General features: G+C 31.4%; 1 protein-coding gene across 9 annotated transcripts in view; it reads left to right on the top strand.

Moving 5' to 3' along the window:
- The window catches only part of Ppp1r12a (protein phosphatase 1 regulatory subunit 12A), a 138,400-nt gene that overhangs the window by 74,152 nt on the left and 37,919 nt on the right, over positions 1-26,329 (top strand). For all 9 annotated transcript variants that reach the window (XM_047548812.1, XM_047548816.1, XM_047548813.1 and 6 more), the window contains exons 4-9: positions 5,480-5,639; positions 9,545-9,689; positions 15,320-15,394; positions 16,064-16,152; positions 16,301-16,458; positions 20,642-20,766. In XM_047548812.1, the coding sequence (XP_047404768.1) occupies positions 5,480-5,639; positions 9,545-9,689; positions 15,320-15,394; positions 16,064-16,152; positions 16,301-16,458; positions 20,642-20,766 (752 nt within the window). The remainder of the gene's footprint in view (positions 1-5,479; positions 5,640-9,544; positions 9,690-15,319; positions 15,395-16,063; positions 16,153-16,300; positions 16,459-20,641; positions 20,767-26,329) is intronic.

Here is a 26,329-nt window from a genome sequence, read left to right as displayed (position 1 = left end):
AAGGACATTTGTAGACATTGGATAGATTCAACAAAGATCTTTCAGGAGGAAATTAATCTGATTGGATTTGGTTTTCAGTAATAAAAGCTGATGGCAGTTTGAAGGATGAAATAGAATGAGAGGTATATTGTGGTGCATATTAGGCTCTTGAATTAGTCAGTGAAAGATAAGAGCCAAAACCTAGTGCATTTGAGATGGAAAAGAGCAGGACTCTCTTTAGGAACTCTTTGGAAGATTCTAACAGTGTTATGAAGAAATGAATGTGGAGTTGAAGGAGGAATTAAGACTAGCTCACTGATGTTTCCTGAGAACTAATGATTACATGTGCTAATGTGGGAAAATGGAAGGCAGAAACAGAATTAGGAATACGAGTTTGGAGACATATTTAGTTTTCAGTAGTTAAATGACATCTAAATGACGGTGTTTGGTGCATTATTGGAACATGGGAGATGTCAAGATGGGAAGTGTAAATCTAGAACAGTAGATGAGGAGAAATTCTGAGAACTAGTAGGTGAGGTGATGCTGGAAATAAAAAATGAGAGTAAATGCTTATGTGCAGACATTGAACAAAAGGCTTTGTATGCATTGTCAGATGTTATCCTCACAGCAGATTCTGTTAGATTTATACTGTTACCCCCATTTTACAGGTGAGAAATTTGAGGGTTAGTGATTTGCCTGAGTGACAGTTCTATTGTTCTGTTCCAAGCTGTATGACAGATATATTGAGCCAACACTGTCCCACTGTAAAAAACACTTGATGATGTTCATTTTATACATATAATAGGAATGAATGAATTTATATAACATAATAGTTTTAAAGAAACAAAAGTTTTTAAAGGAATCTTTAATAGATTTTAATAATTATGGAAAGCACAGTAAATATATCTCTAGTAATAGTAAAATTTCTCAAATTATCTTATCAGAGTGATAGAATATTTCTTAGTTTTTTAATCATTCTTTTGGCTGTTACTGTATATTTGATCAGTAACTAGTTATGATTAAGTACATTGCCTTTGAAAGTAGTAAAGACTGAACAGAAACTGAAAGTTGTTTTGATTTATATTTTAATGTGATTTTTCCTTATTTAGCTAGGGTAAAAAATCCATTTTTTGGGCTGGGACTATAGCTCAGTGGTAGAGCTTTTGCCTTTCACATGTGAGGCACTGGGTTTGATCCTCAGCACCGCATGAAAAAAATGATGAATAAATAAAGATATTGTGTTCATCTACAACTAAAAAATTTTTTAAAAAAATCCATTTTTGATTCTTAAGTAAACAAATTCCAATTTTATTTTTCTTACCTGAGAGATTTGGCTACATTTTGGTGTAATACGCACTACTTTTAAATAATACCAACAGTTGTTAGTCTAATCACTTTATTATAGCATATCATATGTAGTTTTCCCTTCAATTTTTTTATTTTTAAACCCTTATCACAATTATAGTTGGTGAGTCAAGGACCAGTTAAATGCATAAATGTTTTCTGTATTAAACCATACAGCAAGACAAGAGAAGAATCATAAGAGTTTTAAAACTGGTAATAATAATAAATACCTAGTGTTTACTCCTGATCTAAACACTTTACATATGTAATATTTTAGAACAACCTAGTGGGGAAGATACAGATATCACCCCCAAATGAGAAACCCAAAGCATAGCACAGGTTGTGTCTTGCTCAAGATAATAGAACTTATAAATGGTAGTTCAAGAGATTCAAGTGCATCATACTAATATCCAGAGAACTAATGACTTTCTACTGAAATTAAAAAACAAGTGTTAATATATAGTACAGTGTATTTTGTTTTCTTTTTAAGTTTTTTGATGAAATGAGCAGGTCTCTTTTTCAATCATCTTTTCCTGTTTTTTTGTTTTGTTTTGTTTTTTTCTTTTTGTTTTTGTTTTTGTTTTTTTGGTTTTTTTTTAATACCAGGAATTGAACTCAGGGACACTTAACCACTGAGTCACATCCCCAGCCCTTTTTAAATTTTGAGACAGGGTTTCCCTAAGTTTGCAAAGTTGCTGAGTCTGGCTTTGAAATTGTGATCCTCTTGCCTCATCCTCCTGAGCTTTAAATTATAAGTATGTGCCATCACCCCAAATCATATTTTTTAAAACTTTTTTTATTGTAGATGAACTTGCTTGCCTTTATTTTATTTATTTATTTTTATGTGGTGCCAAGGATCAAACCCAGTGCCTTGCATGTGCTAGGCAAGCACTCCTCCACTGAGCTACAGCCCTAACCCTCATATTTTTAAAATATTTTTTTGAAGAACAAGGGAAAGACTTTTCTAATTTTCCTCAACATGTAGAGTATCCCTTTATATCTAATTTAGCTTTTTAAAAAAATATTTTTAGATGTTGATAGACCTTTATTTTATTCGTTTATTTATATGTGGTGCTGAGAATTGAACCCAGTACCTCACACATGATAAGCAAGCGCTTTACCACTGAACCACAACCCCAAGCCCATAATTTAGCTTTTAACTTGAATTGTTTTATATATATGTTTATGAACACAGATATACACACGTGCACGCACACACACATACACACACACACACACACACACACACACGATTTGGAGGCCAAAGGAAGTGATTTCTTTGTAATTAGATAAAAATAGTATAAAGTTAGATGAATATAAGTAGAGGAAACTGCAAAAGCAGTAAGTCACAGTGTTTAAGATAGTAAAAATAATAGAGATAATAAAGAGGTAATGTTTTAACAGACATAGCAAAAGAATAAAGAGTAAGAATGTAAGAAACCATTTACTAAAAATATTGTTATTATTATATTGTTATTATAACTTTACAATATGGTTAACATTAGCAGGCATCTTAAAGTCTACTGATTATCTTCTGGTAGGAAATTTTTGATGGGTAAAATAGCTATATTCTAATAGCAGCGGCATTTTTACAAAAGTTAAAATAGGTGTTCATTATGTATGACTAGTATTTATAGTTGTGTTTATAAGTCTATTTGGAAAGTCTTATTGTAAGTTTCTTTCAAATGTGGTAGTGAGATATTATGGTCTCTAGTTTGAACAGGCATAACTTTGGAGTTTTAAAAATATTTTTGAATTATATGCTTTTCAATACTTCGTTAAGTATTGAACGAGTTCAGTTGTCTTGAAAAGGCTTGGTAATATCCTAAGCAAGGAAAATAAGGCTGTGATTCAGGTAAAGGATAATAGCCTACCTAATAGCACAGAGGATGTGCTTAGTAACCTATGTGGAGATATGGATTGGTAGAAAATGGAGTGATGTTGAAAGAAGACTGAAAATGTAGTTAAAAATGCATTAAGACCAAATCATAAAAGGCTTTATCTGCTATACTTGAGCTATGTCTCATAAGAGGTGAGCAGCCATTGTACAACTTTATGTAGGGAAGTGTTTTTTTTTTTTTTTGGTCTGGCAGCAGTGAGAGGAATGAATTGGGAACAACCTTTACAGCTAAGTAAAGGTTTGTGGGAGTAAAATGTGAGATGTAAGAAGTGAAGTGAGATAATGACAGGAGCCATCTAGAACACGTTCTAGGAGATGGCAGTTCAAAATCTTGTAACTAATTAACTAGAGATTGAGAATAAGATAAAAGGAGGCATTCAAGTGGCCCCCAGGTTGCTGAGTACATGGTGATGCCTAGATAAAGAAATATAAGATAAGCAGAAAGCAGAGTAGTTAGGAAAATCAAGTTAAGATTTTAGCTTTGAGTTTAAGAGGCCAGTGGCATATTATCCTAATATATTATTCTTTTACTATATTGTTCTGTTCTGCAGGCTCAGATATCCAACTGAATACTTAATTTCTTTGACTAGATTTTTGTTAGACATCTCAACCTTCACACTTATGAAATTTGAAAGTTTAATTTTTCCAGTTACTCAGACCAAATACCTGATTGAGCTTCTCCTTCTCTTTTTCTACATCCAACAGCAAATTCTTTTGCTATGCCTTGAAGAATTCAGAATCTAACCAATTCACTTGTCTTCACTGCTCCCACTCTAGTTCATGTTACCTTCACCGCTTGCTTAGATTGTTGCAATGGTCTCCAAATTGATATCTCAATTTCATATCTTAACTATTCAGCATAAGTGATCCTCTTAAATTAACTCACATTGTATCACTCTATTCATTGTCCTTAGTACTCCATAGATACCCGTCTGTATATGAGGAACATTCTAAGCAGGCTGCCACCTCAGAGACTACTAGTACTTCCTTTTCTCTGCCTGAAATGTTCTTCCAGATAATAGAGTGGTCGTCACTCACTTTCTCTCTGTTGTAATATCATCTTAGCAAAGATACCATTCTTGCCTAGTTTACATAAAATAATAGCTCCTTCTGATTACCTTTTTTACCCTTATTTTTCTTCATAGGCATATCTTTTGCCATATGACAAGTTCACTTCTAATAAAGTACCTGACATATAGTAGGCTCTTAGTATGTATTGGAGGAATGGATAGATGGATAGAAAAATCTTTACCAGATAGTTGGATACATATGCATATGGATTATGGGAGAGATGTTAGTTGAGAATATTAAAAAGTGTATGTTACCTATTTTTTACTCATTTCTTTTTTCATTCATCATTCACTTAGTAAATATTTACTGAGCTTTTACTTTTTTTCAACCCAGATAGTGGGTTTATAAAGTAAAGAGGCAGTATCCTTACTTCTGTAAGCTCATAGTTTTATAAGACAGATTATAAATACATTGCAGTGTGTTACTTATTAAATGATGGCCAGCAGTTGAACCATTAAACATGAGATCAACAAGAGAAGATCATTCAGGAATTTCAGAGTTATCTTGACTAATTTAATTTTTTTTTCCAAGATGTGAAAGTTTTTAAGGTCAGAGAGAGTCCTGTTCAGTTTTGTATTCTTCACACTTCTATCACCTCAATTTAACACAATGCTTGTAACTGTTCTTAAATGAATGAACATCTATATAACTTACTAAAATTATAAAAATAATTCTAATGGTATGAAGAATGTACTATGTAAAAGAAAACAAGTTTAACGTCTTATAAATTCTTAGGTGAAGACAAGACCTCCAAGCTCAAGCCAATTTAAAGTCTTTAGTAAACGTTTTTACCTACTAGGTATACTAGAGTTTAGAGAACTGGTCAAAACAGGAGGTATAAATTTGAGAATTTAATTGCTTATAAAAAAACTTGTCTTTTTTTTTTTTTTTTTTAAACCCAAAGATTATCTTAGAAAATGTTCAAACTTTTAAAACCAAAAGGAGTAATCAGAAAAAGCAAAAAGAAAACCAAAATAATATTGTGGGGCAAGCACTAATCAGTAGAGAAGGCTAGTAAGTTATCTATAGTATTTCCATATTCCTTTATTTAACATATTTTAAGCAGTTCATTTTTCAGAAATAAGATTTCACTTTTGGTTTTCATTTAAACTTTAAATATTTTGGATTCTGCCTTTAAGCATAGAAATAGAACATTTTTATTAAGAATAATTTTTATTTTATCAGGAGTTGATATAGAAGCAGCTCGAAAAGAGGAAGAAAGAATAATGCTTAGAGATGCAAGGCAATGGTTAAATAGTGGTCATATAAATGATGTACGGCATGCAAAATCTGGAGGTACAGCGCTTCATGTTGCAGCCGCTAAGGGCTATACAGAAGTTTTAAAGTAAGTATTAGTTTTTTACAGAATTTTTTTTCTGCTTCGATTTGTTTTCTTTCATTATTCCTTGTCTTAAAATATGTGCAAATATTATTTTGGGGCAGCTTATAAAGAAGTTATTTAATGTCTTTATTCAGTAAGAAAAAGAAAACTACCTTGAATATGATTGCTTGTGTTTCTGAAGTTTTTTTCTTTCACTCTCAAATTTTGACTATACTACTCTTTTTTTTTCTCAGTTTCAGTTTTCCCATAAAATGAATTTGTGTGTCAGCCAACCATTATGTATTACCTTCTGGGCTAATAAATTATTACACAGTCATTTTGGGGCTTCTATTTCGACTAATTCCTGAGATTAAGAACAATGTTCTATGCATGTATCATCACATTGAGAGCTTTGTTTCTGCTGACTTTTTACATGAAATTTATCTAACATACAATTTTCTTTTTACTATAGGTTCACTATAACTCAGAATGTTGATAGCATCATACTAAATATCAAGCCATGAACAGCTTTGACTATTTTAGAGCCATATATTGATTGGCCAGTTTCCTTGGAACAAAGTTCTTTTGTATCTCTGTCTCCCCATCCCCACTCATCTCCCCATTTCTCTCTTCTTCCCACTCTCTCCCTTTTTCCTTCCCTCTCCCTCTCTTTCCTCCATCTCCTTTTGTGTGTGTGGGTGTGTTGGGGGATGTTATTTGATATTGGAGATTTAACGCAGGGATACTTTACCACTGAGCCACATCCCCTAGTCCTTTTTATTTTTCATTTTGAGATGGGGTCTCCCTAAGTTGCTGAGGCTGGCCTAGAACTGGCAATTCTCCTGTCTCAGTCTCCCGAGTTACTGGGATTACAGTTGTGTGCCAGCATGCCTAGCTCTGTGTGTATATATATATTTCTTACTTATGCTCCAACTATATAAAAAAATTATCCAGCGTGTTACTTTTTTCTGTGTATGTGAAAGGAATAAGACCATCCCTCAGCAAAATTTACTTTACCCTTTATATTGCTTCTAATCCACTTAAGCTTCTAATATCAATGTCTTCCCTACTTCTTATCAGTAAAAATATGGAAGTGGGTCACCTATTCCCAAGTTTCTTCCTCTTCAATCTCTAGTCAACTTCTAGAATGTAATCTTTCTCCTAGAATAGTGATGTTGTCTTTTAATTAGTTTTCTTGTCTCTGTTTCTTTCTAATCTAAAACTTTTCAGAACTTTTAAACCCCATTAGCAAGTTATGAAATGAACATAGTTGCTGACAGCTTTTAAAAAAGAAGAAAAAATATCAAGTATTGCATATAGTAAAAATAAGATTTTTTTTCTTAAAACTCTCGTCTCTTTAAACACATATGAGAGTACTGACAAATGTGTTCATAGACTGCTTCAATGTGGCTTTGCAATTAGTTATCTAAGTTCTTAGAGTCCTTTATTAAGGTTCTCAGTGTGCTTATCAGGATAAATATTAAACTACTCGACTTAGCGTATAAGACTTCCATCATCTGGCCACTGTTCTGTTCTTTAAAAAAAAAAAAAACACCACCATTGCAAGCATTTTGCCAGCCACTTATATCTACTAGAAGTTCTGTTGTGATATCTTAATGCCTGTTGTTTCTGTCTAGATTCCTTTTTCACCATCTCTTCAACTTGAAGGCACATTCCATTTGAAAGTGACCTTACTGAAAGTTCTCCAAGTTACAAACTATTAAAAGAACAAAACACAGAACACTTCATTTGTAATTAACATGCAAAAAAGCCACAATAAGTTGCCATTTTTATCATATTGCAAAGATCGAAACATTTGCCCTACTGTTAGCAAGGTGTGAGGAAAGAATACTCTTAACATTACTGGTGGAAGCATAAGTAACAATTGAGCAAATTCTGTCAACTTAAAGTTCTTTACTTCAGCAATTCTACCTCTTGATAGAATATTTTTTTTTACAGATACCCATGTAGGAAATGTTTGTGCTAGTAGCATTATTTATAATAGGAACAGGAGAATGGTTTTATAAATTATGGTATATCTTTTTCCTGGAATACTCTCTAGCAATTAAAACATGAATAAGAAATCTCCTTTTATATTGTTATAGAAAGAACACTAGGGAGTATTATGAAATGTCAAATTCAAGAATAAAAGTATGTATCATTTATTTTTAAAAATTTGAAAATTATATTTGTGTATGAAACCTTCAGTAAGGATACAAAGTTAATATTGTTATGGGTTGGGGGAAACTGGTTAGTGTTTAGCTGTGGGAGAGTGACTTCCCTTTACATCTTTAATTTAAAAATTTTGTGAATAAGTATATGTAAATCAAAGAAGATAAAACCCACCCCTTTCCCCCAAACATACAATTCCTTTCAATTTGATTTTGATTATTTCAGTTCTGTACTCCCATTGCATCTCCATTACAGAATCTGTCTGTGAAGGCTGGTTGTTTTTCATGATTTTTATCCTCCATTAGAAGTTCCTTGAATATGGGTGATTTTTTTGTTGTTGTTGTTTTGTTTTTAAGTGTCCTGGTGAGTCTTGGCATATGCAAGAGAATCGTATTTTTTGGGAAAAAAAATGCATCTACTTTCTTAACTCTCTTCCCTTTCCATACAGATTCCCAAGTATTTACAATTTTATATTGTTTGGGTATTTAATCATGTTTCCTAATAGGGATATTTTTTATTATCTTATGTTCCAGTATTATTTCTGCCTCTACTAATAAAATGTCTGATAATATGTTTGATACTGGAGATACTTATTTAGTGTAAATTAATGGGCATGACTCTTACACTAATTAATTTAGTGTAAATTAATATGTTGGTCTGCAGACAGGTTTCAGGCAGTAATATAAGAATCTTTTGGGAGACTTAGTAAAAAGCATGGATTGACAGGGCCCTGATTTGCTCATCAGTGAAGTAGTACTGGAATGGAATAGGGAATTGGACACAGCTACTTTACATATTGTTAGGAAGTAGAGTATCAGTTCTAAAATAAGCAATTAAAGAAGCTAATAATATTAACTATCACTATAATCTCCTTTAAATTAAAAAGAAACCCTTCTCATGCTCAGTATGAGAAAGTAAGGCAAGGGTACACTAAATTTCATGAACTATAAAGTATTGAGTGTTTTATGTGTATGTGGAAGATTGTGCTATGTGCAATTTATAGACCCATTCTTTGTGAGTTATATTTCTAAGTGAAGTAAAGGTCCATGTCAATGTGCAGCCAGAGAGAAATACTGACATAATATCTGCAACTCTTTATATTGTATGAAAACTTGTTTTCTAATCTTGTTGATGATTGGAATGTCTACTTTCTACTGCTACAGAAAAAGACTCATTTTGTTTTGTTCCTAAGAGTCAGATTTATCTTTCAAAATTTCTCATGGTTTTTCATAAAGATTCAAGAACACTTTCATAATCTAGTTCCTTAACTACAAGGCAACAAAACGTTACAAAATAAGCTTTTTTGATTCTAGTATATTTTTAAAAAACATTTAACCTGAGTAAACATCATTCGATACCTGATGATAATTCCAGTAGTAATCAGTTTTACATACAAATTAATCTGTTAGTTTTTTATTTCACCTTGAAAACAATTATGAACTTTCCTTTGAAATTTTCACTTATAAGTGATACTAACAAGAAGGAATCAATGTCTTATTAAACCATAAGACTTAGAGTTGGTAGGAATTAATAAAAGCTGCATTATTTTGACAGCAATACAAGGGCCTCTTTTTCTGAGTGTTTTCTGAAAATTAACTTTCTGTTTGCCCTAGTCAATTTTTTGAGGACAAAGGAAATTTGAACTCTGAAAAGAAACATATTGAAATTTTTTTGTTAAATTTCATGATATAAAGCTTTGATCATATTTGTTAATTTCTAGATTTTAATGACTATCTAATTCACTATAATCTCTTTAGACTTTTAATACAGGCAGGCTATGATGTTAATATTAAAGATTATGATGGCTGGACACCTCTTCATGCTGCAGCTCACTGGGGTAAAGAAGAAGCATGTCGAATTTTAGTGGACAATCTGTGTGATATGGAGATGGTCAACAAAGTGGTAGGCCTTTTAAATGTATTTCAACTTTAAAATTTTATTCTCAGAATGTTATAAGAATGTAAATTATATAATCATTTTTTATCAACTGTATAACAGATTATTTTGTTCATCATTAATTGATTTATTAGTGGTTTGAGTCTTTTTAATTCCCAAATGAGGTGGTTCCGGCCATGTTCTATAAAGAAAGAAGGAAAGCATATTATCGTACATCTAGAGAACATTTGAGTAAACTTAACATTAATTTTTTTAAGAATTCTTAAGAATTCATAAATTTAAAAAATATTTTGCATTTCCTTATAAATGTTTTCTGCCATCTCTGAGTTGGAACATATATAAAAGGTGTTTCTAATTCTCTAGCTGATAGTCTTGATATTGTGCTTACAGTGGTTAAATGACATGAATAGTGAAGTGAGAATAGTAACCCTAAAATTTTATTTCAGATAAGATTATTGAGATGAAATATTACAAGTGAGAAAATGGTTTAGTGAGGTAAATGATATGCTTAATATCATACAATTAGATAAAAGGAAAGGAGGGAGCAAATGTCATACAAATTATCTTTCACAATATCATGAAAAGATTCAAGTTACCAAATTCCTTGTTGGATTAGATTTTTACACGTTGCTCCCTATCTGTCAGTTTACCAATGTAACCAGTATTCTTGCTAGTCTCCACCTACTCCTTGTTGGTAGGTAATAATCACTTAGCAACAGTGTAGAGTTCAAAATGTGTGTCCTGTAGTGAGCTTATAGCCATAACTTCATAGAATATTTTATATATTGCCTCTCATAGAGTAATGTAGTAAAGTACTTAGCAGAGGTTCATAAAATGTTCTTATCTTTATTTAGAACAGGGTCATCTAATTCTGTTGTGTCCATTAACCTGTTAGGTCCCAAGTTTATAATCCTATAAATATTTGAATGAAATTAACACAGAGTAATGTTTAAAATAGGTTGACAATCTAGAGCTTATCTATACTATTATCGATTAATTTTATCTTAATTACATAATTGTATTTTACTTTGTTATATAATCATGTTTTCGGGTGTTTCACATCTGGGATGGTGGGACAAATGGTTTTATAAGGGTGCGATGCTGGTTGCTCTGGTAACTGCAGTGTCTAATTGGGGAAGCTGCAAAAGAAAGAGATTGTGATATATCATATGCCTAAGATTTGTTCATGGGTAAATCTTTGGAGATTGAAGCTAGTAATACAGATTCATGTCCTAGTTTCTGATAAAGAAGCCCTCTGAATTCCTCTGCTATATATGTACTCCAGTTATTGGGTTTTAATAAGTGTTTTATGTAAGAAATGTGCAGGTAAGAAAATCATAGGAAATAGTGAAAATCTTCAGGAAAGTCAAGGTAAAAATGTTTGGGAATGATTCATCTGAAAGTATTTCTTTGCACTTACATATATTTGATCTGAATTTTTAAATAATTTGCTTTCTCTCGTTTCTGTTATAATGGTTTTCTGTTTTGTGATCAGTATTAGAAGACAAAGAAATATTGATACTGTTGAATTTTAACTAAAAAGCCAACTAATTTTAGCTTTATAATTCATGTTTTTTCCATTTAGAAATTTTCTCTAGGGTTAAGATTTTTCTGAAGAAATTATTGGACACCTATTACTCTCTGAACTCTGGTGTGCATTCTTTTTTCTCAGTGACCATAAAGACCATTTGTTTACTCAATAGGCAGTGCTGGTAATTGGTTCATTTAATATTAATTGTTGCTTTGAATAAGACCAGAAAAGAGATAGATAGCAATTGAAGCGATTTTCAAAAAAAGCTATATTACTTCCTGGTTTAAACATGTTTTTTTCCTGGATGAATTAGTATTCTAGTGAAACATACAAAATATATAGTATATATGAGAAAAAAATTATTTTTCATCCAGTCTATAATTGTCTTTTTCCTAGGTACAATTCATAACTATTCACTGGGAGAAAAAAATCATTTAAAAAATTTTTTATCCTTTTGTTTCTATATTACTATGATAGCAGCTCCTTATGTCACCCTAAATTTTAATCTTATTTCTTTATTCATCATTTCAGTGGATCTTTGTATGATCTCAAGAAAATCATGACTCATATTTTCTTAGAATTTTATGATACTTAAACTCTTTTCACGTATATTATCTAATGTTATCCTTTTAACAACCCTATAAAATTGTTGAGTTTTGCAGATTCAGGAATATGATAGAGAAATTGAGTAATCTTCCTAAATTCCTACTAATTGAGTAGTGGTTATTTTTTTAAATTTGCTAAGTTCCTTGTTTCCATAATTTTAGTTTTCTCACATTTTATTTTTCTAGATACTACTTATTATTATTAAAATCTAACTTTAAAATTTTATCAAAATCCTTCTCTTGAAAATTAAGGTGTTAAAAATATTTTAACAGTGAGGAAGGGACTACATAATATATACAGCATTCTAAAAGCCTTTATGCCATAAATATGCTCAAATAAAACCCTGTATATTTTTTTCCTTTTCTGAGACTTTCTATAGCAATGGTAGTTTTTTTTTTTTTTTCATGTTTCTTAATTGTTTAATAATTATGTAACTTTACCTATGTGAATTAGGCTGTCTTCTCTGTTTTCATTGTCTTCATTTTAAACAATATGTCATACTTTAAAGTATGGACAAATCACTTTGTCTTAATTGTATAAGTCTATCTGTGAATTTATCTTGTTATTTCATACCTTTATTAGTACTTGCAGATTTAAGATTTTTGCATTGTTTCTTAAACCATCAAAGAAATGTACTTAAGAATTTAGATTAATTCATTAATAAGAAATATAATTTAGAGAAATAGTATACAAAAAAATGCAACAGATTCTATAGAAAATCTGAAAGTCTACATGCAAGCAGGAACAATGTTCTAATTTAGAGATTTGCTTCTCACTTTTACTGTAATTACAAACTATAAAACACACTTGCTGTCATTTTAACATTATTATAAATTATGTGATACTGATTTTAAATATAAAGATTTCTGTTTTGCTTTTTTAACTTGTTAAAATAATTGTTTTACTAGTATGTACCTAAATATTGTCCCTTCTCAAATATTAACTAGGATGTTTTGCTAGTCAGGAGTGCTCTTAATAGTGATTAGCATACATTTTTAGCTTAATACCTATAATTATAAAGATTTAAATGAATAACAAAGCTGTTTCTGCTACTGAGCACAAGTTGTTTTTTTTTTTTTAACCCTAATTATATTGAGCTTCTTATTTTCTGTAGTCATAAAATGACATACTAGAGCAGTGAAGATCTAGATTCTGTTCCCATTTTCCCTTTACAACCTTTATGACCTTTGGCAAATACCATTGACTTGGAGGTTGAGTTTCCTCATCTGTTTAATAAGAATCATAATAATCCTTGCCTCAATTAGTTCACCTGTGGTTGTGAATATGAAGAGAGGTCATATCTGAAAAGGCAAATCATTTAGAATGAATGAAGAAAGAAAATAGATTATGAAATTAGACTTAATGCCTCTGATGTTTATGTGACTCTAGTAATTTATAGTGTATTTTTTTAGCTGCCTGTTTTTTTTTTCCCCCTTCTTGATAGATTTATTGTTTTCTCATACCTCAGCATTATGTCCTCAGTTGTTTCTGGTTGCTTTGAGTGTCTCTGCTTACATACTGTACTGTGTTTGTACTTCGTTAGTGAAGCATGGTAGACATACAGTAGTTAAGAATCAAGTACTATTCATAATATGTTAGTTCTGTAACCATCTTATAGATTGTTTAAAGAACATGGTTAAGTTACTGAATTAAGCTGATGGGTGTGCTCTTTTAAAATTAGAAAATTTTGACTATAACCCACATTTTACTCTAGTTTTTATTCTCTATCAGTTGCTGTGTGCATAGTAGACTCATTTATCAAGGGAGAAAATGAAAAGAAGGGTTAGTAAGCGAACCTAATTTCTTATTCTTAATAAGGAAAATTCTGTGGTAATTAAAATAACCCCATTGCATTTAATTGCTACAAAATTTAACTCCATTAAAGTATTTTTAAAGTGGAATATTTCATTCAGGATAATTGATAAATGTTTAAAATAGTACTTTAAAATCAGTGAGTTGGGGCTAGGGTTGTTGCTTAGTGGTAAGTGCTCGCCTGGCATGTGTGAGGCCCTGGGTTCAATCCTCAGCGTCACATATAAATAAATGAAATAAAGGTGTGTGTCCACCTACAAAAAAATATTTTTTTAAAAAAGGCAGCGAGTTACTTCCACATAACAATATGACCTTGAACACAACTTGCATTAAAAGTATAGCACTTGTAACATTTTAGAACTCATTATACAAAGAATATCATATACAGAAAAATTTGTTTAACCAACATGTATTACCATTCTAAAGGGCACCTTATAATACTGAGCCAGTTATTTTATTTCCTAGCAAAATTTTTCTTCAGGAATTTAATTCTTGGCTTTAGTACTAAAGGTTGAAATGGGAAGAAAGTTTATTAGAGCTAAAGCTTTTTTCTCATGGACTGGATGGAGATGGATAGATTGCCTTATTAAATTCCTATTGGAGACTTTTTTTAGCAGGAAAAGTCAGCAGTCCTTTGGAAAAATTTTTTCCTGCAGTGAATAAAAATAGATTTAAAAATTCATCCAACTAAGCAATGCCTATGACTGGCTGAATATAAGTAGTTTAAGTAGTTTAGAAATATATAATTTATTTCTCTATCAAGAATTTAAGTTTTAGGAAGGCATCAGAAAGAAGGCCTCAATGGTTAAACTTGAGTTCCCATTTGTTGCAGTAACTACCCCTAACAATACAGCCAAGAAAATGAAAACATTCATGTTGAAACTTGTACTTTGGTGCTTGTAGCAGCATTATTTATTATAAGTAAAAGCAAATGTCTAACCAGTGATTAGATTAGCAAAATGTATACATCATGCAGTGATTTTTAATTTGTCTATAAAAAGCAGGAAAGTAACTATGTGTTGTGGCACACATCTATAATCCCAGTGACTCAGGAGGCTGAGCAGAAGGATCGCAAGTTTGCTTGGTCACTTAACAAGACCCTGTCTCAAAATAGTATTAAGAAAAGGAGTTGATGTAGTAATAACATGCCATGAGATGGATGAACTTTGAAAACGTGTGAAGTGAAAGAAGCCTGTTATAAAGGACCATATGTTGCATAATTCTATTTGTGTGAAGTATCAACATAAGTTGATGCTTACATATAGATACAAAATAGATTAGTGGCTGTCTTGAACTGGGAAGGAAATGACTGCTAAAGGGTATTTTTTTTTTGCAGGGGGGAGGATGGTCTTAAAAATGTTCCAAAATTTATTATAGTGGTGGTTATACAACTCTATGAATATACTTAAACAACACCAAATCATACACTTTAAATGAATGATATGTAAGTTGTATCTCAAAAAGCTCTTACCAAAAATTTTTTTAAAAAGAAAAGATGGGATATCGTCAACAGCTTCTCACTGGATTTCTTAGGTATCTCCTTTGAGTTATATGTATCATGTCATTTATAACTGCTGAAAAATGTTCCCTAACTTCTTTCTAAATGGTTATAATTAATTTCTGAAGATGTTTTGTGATTTTAATGACCTTTAACCATCACTAACCCTCCTCCATATTTTCTGCCTAGGGCCAAACAGCCTTTGATGTAGCAGATGAAGACATTTTAGGATATTTAGAAGAGTTACAAAAGAAACAAAATCTGGTATGTATCATGACTGCCTAAAAATTGCCTGTGTTAATAAGTTCTCTTAATAGCTCCAAATTTCAAACAGTTAAAAATTGTTCTTGTGATGTTTTCTATGTTTTGATTTTAAGTTGTTCCTAGCAGTCAAACTAAAAGACTGAAAGAATAAAGGGATAGTGGTGATATTTAGCCTTTTGTGTTATTCTTATTTCTGTTTCCTTCTCTTCACAAAATGAATATTTAAATGATCTGTATGTGAATAATCAAGAATAATGTGTTTATGTAATTTCATAAGAAAGTTTAGTTGGACCATAACATTTTAGATTTCTAGTGGACCTCAGATGACCAGTTGCATAACCAAAGAACAGATTTTGAAGTAAAATGCCATTTGTTATCCCAAGTGGTTAGTAGACCTTGACTTTTTCAGTAAACTGAAGCTGGAGGGATGTAAAAAATTTAACCTCATCCTGCTTAGAGCTTTTTAAGACTAGCTTCTCTAGTCTTTTTCTTTCTTTCTTTATTCAAGCTCTCTCCACTATAAGTTAAACTTAAATCTTTTATTTATTTGTTTGGGTTTGTTTGTTTAGTGTTTTTCAAATTACCATGTTAATATTTAAACCTCTGTATTTTACTAATTAAAATGATTTTAATAATATTCGTTTTTCCTTTGCATAACCTTGTATAAAGCTCCATAGTGAAAAACGGGATAAGAAATCTCCACTAATAGAATCAACAGCAAATATGGACAATAATCAGTCACAGAAGACCTTTAAAAAGTAAGAAAAGTATTAAAAGCAGAATTTTTTATTGTTAGAAGTGAGTTGGCATAATGGCCACAAGCATAATTATTGTGGATCTGAGGAAAATTAAAGTATTTTAACCTTTTGTGTTTATAATCATTTGAGGACTATTTTCCTTTCATAGCAAAGAGACATTGATTATTGAGCCAGAGAAAAATGCATCCCGTATTGAATCTCTGGAACAAGAGAAGGTTGATGAAGAAGAAGAAGGAAAGAAAGATGAATCTAGTTGCTCCAGTGAAGAAGATGAAGAAGATGACTCAGAATCAGAAGCTGAAACAGGTAAATTTTGAGGGATAAATGAATTTTTAAAAATTTTTGTTGCAGTATAAAGTAAGACAAGATGGATTTGCAAGTAAATCAGATGAATTTGCCTGCCAAGCCAGTAAATTACCTTTCAATATTAGAAAATTATGCATACTAGTGAATTTATTGTTTGTTCTCTAATTATTTGGAGGCCTCTTCAATTTACTGACCTGTATTTTAGATTTGAAGAAAGTGCAGAGGCTTTTCAGATTCCCCTAGAATGTCATAAAAAGAGTATGAAGGGGTTCTCAGCAATTTAAGAATGTTCCTGCTGGGTGGTGCACACTTGTAATCCCAGTGACTCCAGAGGCTGAGGCAGGAGGATTGAGCGTTCAAAGCCAGCCTCAGCAAAAGTGAGGCACTAAGCAACTAGTGAGACCCTGTCTCTAAATAAAATACAAAATAGGGCTGGGGGTGTGGCTCAGTGGTTGAGTGCTCCTGAATTTAATCCCTGGTAACCCCCTAAAAAAGAATTTCCTCCTGCTTTCTGAAGCCTAAAAACCCAGGAAGGCTCATCCTGGCAGCATTCCAAATTCTCATTGTAGAAAGGGACTGAATTAAGATACTTTCCTGTGAGAACATGGGGGAATTTGCTTTGTTTTGGGAAATTTTTAAAGATAACTATAGACATGTCATATTTAAATGTGTTTTAATAAAACTTTATAGTTGTCTTCTTGAACCATCTACCTTAGTCTGCTTCCCTTTTCTTCCTTCCCAAAGACATCCATTATCATGAATTTCTTCTATAATCCTCTAGTCCATGTTTAAGCCCTTATATGTACACTCATAAGTACTGTACATAGTAACTATTGTTTGTGCTTATTTTCATACTGTAGGAATTGTGATGCCTCTTGTGTTTTGTCTTTTTTTCACTCAAAGGTTATTTTTTTAGATGTGTCCATAAATCTTATCTATAACTTTGTATATATAATGTATCCCTTTAGATGTTGTGTAACATTCCATTTTCTTTCTGATAACTTTATTTTGTTTTTTGTTTCAAATAATGCTATAGTGATCGTGCTTCCAATGTATATTTGCATACGATTTTCTGATGGACTTAGAAATTGAACTGTTTAGTCATAGGATACATAGATTTTCAGTTTTTGTAGATGCTGCCAAATTTTTTACAAAGCTTCTAAAGTAATTTACATTTCTTTCCTTTTTACTATTAAATATATGATTTCTTTTCCCTTGACCTACTTTTTTTTACAGTTTTGTTTGCCAGATTCCTTTATTTACATTTTTTTCTTAATCTGTATCAGTTAATTGCTCAAAACTTCTAAATGATCTGAAATCAATGTTGCCGTCTTTGAATTAGGTAACGTGCCATTTTAAAGTATAAATTTATCATAAGAAAACATTCCCCTTCCAAGATAGATAGATAGAATTTTTCTTTTTGATGCCAGGAATTGAACCCAGGGTTGCTTAAACCCTGAGCCATATACCCAGCCCTTTTTTTGTATTTTATTTAGAGACAGGGTCTCACTGAGTTGCTGCGTCTGGCTGGAACTCACAATCCTCCTGCCTCAGCCTCCTGAGCCCCTGGGATTACAGGTGTGCACCTCCATGCCCAGCCTGATAATATTTTTGATCATTGAAGAAATTAACTTCACTTCATGACCAGTTTGGTAGTCATTGATAAACACAAATGAAGCCCTACAATTTCTTGAAATTCCTATATTCCCTCTGGACACAACAGCAACATTTTCATTTTATTTTTAATCACTCAGCAAAATTATTTCCTGTAAGGTTGACTAAATATAAAACATGTCAAAAAGTACCAGAAATTGTTTTTAAAAGATGATAGGTAGCTAGATTCTAGTCACTTAGAGATTTAAATTTTTCCTCATTGCTGTCATATTGTTTGGTCACATAACTCAACCTATTCTTTACCCTAGTGAGATAATCATGTAGGGAAAATTTGAAGCTAGAACAATTGTTAATCACTGAAATTTATTACATGTTTGTATAACATACTAATTAAATATTCCTAAGTATAAAAGCAAATTATATGAAAGGCAGCATGCATAGTGTTTAAGTAAATGGACTGGTTCTTGCAAGTATGTGTCAGTAATTATTTAATCTGATTTCTTATCAGAATAATAACTGCTTTCCATGGATACAATGGATACAATTAATTACGTTGTGTTAGCTTTCATAAAATAATTGTATAAAACTAGACTCTGCTCGTTGAATTTGATCAATATAGACTTACCTAATATCACTTCATTTAAATTTGTTCTGTGATTCATTTTACAAAAACTGAAAGATGAAATGATGTCATTGACATTGACCCAGATATTTTTTGCAAGTATTTAATGTTATTTTTATGTACTTAGTTCCCTCTCTGAGGGACATGTGGCTTCTAGTCTATATAGTAAGGTGTATCTTACAAGTGAAACTACATGCGCATGTGCCCAAGGAAGTCAGGAGTAGCATCCACATCTCTGAGTAACTCATGCATCAAGTTTTTTACTATTTATGAGGTAGAATTCAAGAATTGGAAATCAAGGCATTTCTTCCAGAGATTTCTTTTTTTTAATCTTTCTCTTAATATAGGACCTTTTAATACAATTCACTTTTCATTGTTACGCACTGAGAGGCTATTTAAAACAAAACACTTTAATCTTGGACCCGTTTTGTCACTAACTGGTAAATCTCCTGATATCTTTTGCTTGATATTTCCTTAATTATAAAATAAGAAAAATTAAACTATGTGATCTGGATAGTTCTTCAAACTCTATTCTCTAAATACAAATAATTCTATAAATATATCAGATTACTTTGTATTATTTCCCATTTGAAATTTAAACATTGCAATCACCCTCTACTCAGTTTCTCACTGAGCTAACTTTAGATGTTCCTCTAAAACACTGTACTATTATAATTTTGTCCTTCCTGTTTGCTAGTGCTAGGTCATGCCAGGAAAATTTGACCATGTCTCAAGAATTAATTCATGTAAATGCTGTGTAGTTTTTTGTCTTTCACTCTTTTAGTATCAACCAGGCTTTATCATACTTAATTTAACAAACTTGAGAAAGCAGACATTTCCCTATAGATCTACAATTTGATTTGACAATTTCTAAACTATTTCTTTTTTCTACTTTATGTAAGGTTATTTCCTTGGCATAAAATTACTTTTGCTGACTACTTCTTTCATAAATTATTAATCAGGCCAGTTTTTCTTTAGTGTTCTTTTGTCATAAACCGGGTAAAAATAGGAACTCAGTCAAAAGTTTTAATTTTCTTCCAAATGATTTATAAACTTGAGGGGCGATTGAGACGATAAGAAATGAGAATTATATTTTTGCTTTTAGAATTTTTTCCCTCTAGGAATTAAAATTTTCATTCTTCACTGAAACCAAATAGAAGAACTTAATGTTTACCTAATAAACTGAATAGTAGTGTATGAGTTTATCTTATTTACTATTTCTCCTATTATACTAAGTTCCATACAGTTAAAATATTTTGTCTTTTTGTTCACCGATGGGTCTCCAGTGCTTAGGACACAGTATTTTAAGTATGGAGACAATAAATGTTTGTTGAATAATACTCTCCTTGCTTAGAAGGATTATTTTGTAGGAAGTTAGTATGGTGCCCATTTAACTATTTTAGAAATAAGAAAACATGCTCTTGGGACATTTAACCATACTATTTTACAGAAATATAAGCTGATTATTTGACAAAGCACTTTTAGATTTTCTAAAATAAAGAAGAGTAATAAGTTTTAGATCGGCAGTCGAAATCCATTAGAAAATTACATAGCTATTGTAAATTTTTAATTATATTAATTTTATGCATAAAACTTTAAATCAATTACATTTTTAAAATTTTCCTAGTTTTAGAAGTATAGACCTCAGGTTCTGATTGTGCTTTTTATTCTCAGAAGCTTTATTTTGTTTCTTTTGTGTTATCTTAACTATTTACTTCAGCCTACAGAGACATTTCTGCAAAAACATCTTTAAAAATCCACTTGTGAGGGCTGGGGAGATAGCTCAGTCGGTAGAGTGCTTGCCTTGCAAGCACAAGGCCCTGGGTTCCTTCCCAGCACTGCAAAAAAAAAAAAATTCACTTGTGAAAAGGATCAATAGTAGGAAAAGTCAGTCATTGAAATCAAATTTCTGTAGAATCTTCATTCTTAATTTTTTTTCTTTAATAGATAAAACAAAACCTGTGACTTCTGTAACTACTGCCAATACTTCTACTACACAAGCAGCTCCTGTAGCTGTTACAACACCTACTCTGTCATCAAGTCAGGCAACACCCACATCACCTATTAAAAAGGTAAGCCAAAATTGTTTTTCAAAAATACATATATTCTATTTAAGTACCACTTGGACTAACTCATTAAAAGTTTGAATTCATACAGTTTTTTTTTCCCAGAAAATATATTATAAATTTTTGTTTAGTTTGAGATTTCCTCTGAACCGTATTGTACTCTTTTAAAAATCCTTTTTGCAATAGATATTATACATGCAAATTAACATATACAATTGATAGTTAAAGTAAGTGGCAGGAAGATTAAAATTTCATAATATTAAAACAAGGGCTGGGGTTGTGGCTCAGTGGTAGTGCCTAGCATGCATGAGACACTGGGTTCAATCCTCAGCACCACATAAAAATGAATGAGTAAGATAAAGATATTGTGTCCATCTACAAGTAAAATTTTTTAAAATATTAATTAAATGTTCATTGCAGTTTATATTTCTCTCTTTTTTAAAAATAATCTCAGGTTTTATATACATTATATGCTAAGTAGAGGGTAGGTATTGATAATTTCACATGTGGGTCAATAAGCCACAAAAAGTATAAAGCCAGAAGTCAATGAGAGCTATAATCTAGATTTTTCTAACTCAATAGTATTGAAAGCACTAGGCATGCTACTGTGGTTTGACAGTAAGAGCATAATCAGACTGTCAGACAAACCAGAGATCAGCTTTACCTCTTGTTAGTTATGACCTTTTATGAGTTATCTTCCTTATCTGTCACAAAATAAAGAGAAGTAAAAATATTATAAGGATTGGTTGAGAGAATGAACTTAATTAGTGATTAAGTGTGCTCCCAAAATGTTAGTTTTGTTTTTTCTTTTTTTCTTTTTCCTTTCTGCCTCTATTCTCCACCAAAGCAGTATTTTCCAACGAGAGTGTTGTTCCTTTTGAAGACTTGCCTTTTCGCTTCTACTCTAGAACCTGTCCTTTTAACCCAAATTTAAGAGTAAGGGTTCTTTTCATTGCTGTTTTATTTCAACCTATTGGTGTCTTTATAAAGGTTCCTCCTCATGAACTCACACAACTCTTGCTTTGTGTGTCTCTGTACACGCAAAGTTTTCCCCTACAAAACATTTAACAGTTGAGTGTAGTTATAATAAAACTTCATCCCTGAATGTCAATTTGTATCTCCTAAGTATAAAGACATTTCCTTCATTCCCACGATTAACTACTACTACTAAGGAAATTTTAATTTTGATATAATATGTTGACTAATCTACATACTCAGATTTTTTCCATTTGTGTTTATAGTAATATCTTTTGCTATTTTTTTTTAATCAAGCATTCACTCAAGGATTGCACATTGTGTTTAGTTGTTAATGTCTCTGTCTTTGGAATTCTTATTTTGATGCTTGTCTGAAGTATTTGGGCTGCATGGATTTGAGAACTGATTTCAAATACCCATTGTGTTTCTATTATGTTGTCAGTCTTGTTTAGGGTGTTCAAAATGTAGATCTTTTTAAAAATCATAAACTAGAAAATTTTTTCTAAAAGCCTATATATACTGTTAGTAGTAATTCTCCTGTAAAACTTTTCCAAAGTAAAACAATAATATAAATTCATAGTGGTAGAAATGTATGGATTTCACTGGTATAGTTTGAATGTCATATATGATTGAATTATCTTTTCTTCTATATTCCAGAACTGAGGGCTTCTTGAACCTATGTCATATGACCATAATTACATATGCTTTAATATGAAATTCTCTAAAATCTGTTTGTAGAATTTTGAAAACTGTTATGCAATAAGTAGTATCACCAAAGTTTAATTGAACTGAAGTTCATGTCTGGAACCCCCACATTTTTCTTATTGAATACTAAATTTGTGCCTGCACTCTTTAGTTCTTTTGATTTATTGTCTATTAGGACCATGGGATCATCGCAAGTTCCCAGAAGCTCCAATCCTTTGGGTGTATTTAGCTTTCTTTCTCTTGGGTGTTTGGCTAAACAGTCCCTCTTCTCCTATAGTCCACTAGTTAAAATGGTCTTCTTGTGTTCAGTTTTCTTTTTCTCAAAAGAACCCTAGACTTATGTTTATTTTTCAGTTTATACCTATCACCCTAACTGAAAATATATATTTTATACCTGTGTTAACTTAGTATACCAGTATTTTTACTATAAAAGTTCTTACTCAAAATAACTTTTGATTCTGTAATTTAAATGATTTAATAACAAACACCTGCTTCTATTTTCCCATTTAGAAACTCCATTTAATTCTGAATTTTAAGCATCATAATTTACTTTAAAGATCATATCCTTTTAGTCTTTGTTCTTGAGGTTTTCTAACCATATTTTATTCAAAGCAATAAAAATTTGTACTAAAAATTTGAATTATTTTTAATGAGTGGAGGAGTCTTAATATTTTATGACTTCTAGTCTTAAGGTTTTTTTCCCAAGATTTTACCTATAACTTGAGAGACCTTAACAGATACAAATTTTACAATGAATTGTTAATTTGTTAATGCATCTTAAAAGATTTTGCTTTCAAGTGTTCTGATTTGTACATTTCCAGTTACTGCTTTGCTTTTAACATTGACAAAGAGTTACCTTAATTTTTCAGCTTCTTCCACCAGTGCCTACTTTGTAAACTACATATGTGTGTGCTCGTGGAAAGGAATAGATCACAAAAAAGAGAAGCATACAAAACATTTTAAATGCTGCTTATTTTCTAATAAGACAGGGTAGCTATAGCAAAAAAAATAGATCTATTCACTTTAAATCATCTTTAAGTACTTAAATTTTGAGCTAAAATTAAATAATTTCTTCTGTGCCAGACTGATAATTTGTGGAGATATTATATATAAAACCATCAGTTTGATTTTACGCTTTAAGTTGTTAACTAACAATAAGACAGTATTACTCTCAATAGTCAAAATAAGCATTATAGGTATCTTGGAAACAGCTTACCTATTGTGTTGTATGGGTGTATATTCCAAGGAAATGTAAATTATATTTTCTTTAGTGGATGGCAAAAATTCTTGGAATTAAGTGTTCTGATTAATTGAATCCAATATTAAAAGCATAGTAGTAATTTGATAAAGACTGCTTTGTGCTGTGAGTATATGAAATAAGTCAGTAAGAGTACAGATGCAGCATAATGGTATGATAGAAAATTTTTATTTAATTTGAGGTAATGGAATTGGAATATTTGTGATACATCTCAAAGGAGGAGAAGATAGTACTTCAACTGAGAGAGAAGATTTTGTATAAAAGGAGATAAGAGAAACAATGTGAGCAAGTAGGGGATAATATTTGGAGGAAAAATGAATTGTTCAGTCTGATTAGTTAATAGAGTGCATATATGCAAAGTAAAACAAAAAAAGTAGAGCCAAATTATGGAATGTCTTCATTTCTAAGGTTGCATTTTTAGACTTTATTTGATAATAGAGTATTACAGAAAATGTTTGAACAGTGCCATGAGAAAATTATTAATATTAATATTATTATTATTATTATACCAGGGATTGAACCCAGGGTTACTTAACTACTGAGCCACATCCCCAACCCTTTTTTTATATTTTATTTAGAGACAGGGTCTCACTGAGTTGCTTAGGGCCTTGCTAAGTTGCTGAGCCTGGCTTTGATATCCCAATACTCCTGCCTCAGCCTTCTGAGCCACTGGGATTACAAGTATGTTCCACTGTGCTAGGCAGAAAGTTATCCTTACATAATATTCTGGCAGCAGTAAATGGGTATATTTGAAGATGAGAGACTGATTAAGGAAAGATTTATTAAAAGATCACTGAAGTTGCCCCCAATGATAAGACTGTAAACTTTCCTTATAAAGGAAAGGGGATTTGGAAACTTGGCACCTAATTTATGAATGAAAGGATATGAGAAACAAGTCTAACATGATTGTGGGGAATTGAACAAATATGGGGAATTGAAGAAATAACGTAAGTGCCTTTACTAGAAATAGAAAATGAGTTGTTTTGGAAGTAAAAGTATTTGATTTTAGATATGTTGAGTTTCAAGTTTCAAATATAGTTCTAGAGAGTTGATTCTGCTTGCAGGTAAATAAAAATTCATGACTGGGAATTTAGGAGTTAGAGTGAACTGGAGAATAACAAATTTGAGAATAACCTAAATAAAATGAATACTTAACTTGAGGAAGTAGAGAAGATTCTGCTTCCATCTCTCAGCAGAAGAAAATAGAAAGCAAGATGGGAGATCTTGAGAACAGACTTTTAAGGTACTTATGTTGTAGGTCTAGGAAAAGGAAAGTTGTTAATCAAAAAGTTAAGGGGTTGGGGGGGGTGGTTGCTAAAAAAGGAAAAGTGGTCACCAAAATAGGAAAATGAAGATATGATGTGTCTTGTTATAAGACCAAAAGAAGAAAGTTTCAGGAAAGAAATATTGATTGTTAATTATTTCAGAAAGATTTATGTATGTACCAAGTAAAATTGTGAAAAATGATTTTAAATATATAAATCAGTACTTAAATCCAAATTCATGTTAGGCAGAGTGGAGGTATGTCATTAGTTACAGTGCAACAAGTGCCTGTTTCAAAAATTGGTATAACCTCCTCATTTGTCTCAACTTTGAAATAGCTTTGGGGCAAACACCAGTAAACATTTTGTTAAATGTTAGCTTCTGTTATAACAAAGCAAATGTTATCTCCTATCTGCCTGCATTATGGAGGAAAAACATTTGTTTTGTGTTTTGGCAGTGAAAATGATGTCTTGAGCAAGGGTTGACAAACTATGGTAGTGGGCTCACTACTATATTTTTATATAATCCACAACTAAGAATGGTTTTAACATGTTGAAATGATTGAAAAAAAAAAAAAAAGACTATGTTGTGACACCAAGTCAGATTTTATTGTCCTAAATAAATTTTTTTTAGAACACAGCCACACTGATTTAATTACTTACATATTATCTGTGGTCTGCAAAGCCTAAAATGTATACTCTTGTCTCATTACCTGTCTTACTGCATAGTATATTATTTGGTTAACTGAGTCCCTAGTATTTTGTCCACCCCCGCTCACCAGGGTGCCACTTGACCAAAAACTACTTGTTTCATTTATTAAATAGTCTAGTGCAAATAAATTAATAATGGCAGTTTGTGTAGTATCCCAAGAGATGTCACTGTACTTCTCAAAACTTTAAAATATCCCTCACTGTGGACCCCCAGTGTTTTTGGTTTTGAATGACCCTCTGAAATAACTTCAGTGCACATACTGATACAAATTAATTAATGGAAGTACTAGAGGTATTTTATGAGAATTTTCTATGATGTGGGAACTTTAACTGCTCTATTAATGTGCTAATTATAGCTGTCTTTAAAAATAAATATAAAAGAAAGAACTTAAAAAGAAAATCAATATTTTCTGCTTGTTGCAAGTAGATACTTGCTATATTCACTTTTCTACATTTAACTGTAGCCGAACACTTAAATTCTGGAAGTGAAATTGATGAAGTGAACTATTTAATGTGAACAGATACTGCATTTTTAGGAAAAATTGCAATTGCTGGAAAACCCTAAAAGTGGAATAATTGTTTGCACGTAAAAATAGTTGAAGTGTTTAATGATTGGTGAGAAAATCTAACAGTAAATTTAAATATTTTATTGAATTAA

This window comes from Sciurus carolinensis, chromosome 4 (genome assembly GCF_902686445.1).
Source record: "Sciurus carolinensis chromosome 4, mSciCar1.2, whole genome shotgun sequence".
Classification (NCBI taxonomy): Eukaryota; Metazoa; Chordata; class Mammalia; order Rodentia; family Sciuridae; genus Sciurus; species Sciurus carolinensis.
The sequence above is the reverse complement of the archived record's forward strand: the minus strand, read 5'-3'. Positions and strand labels throughout refer to the sequence as shown.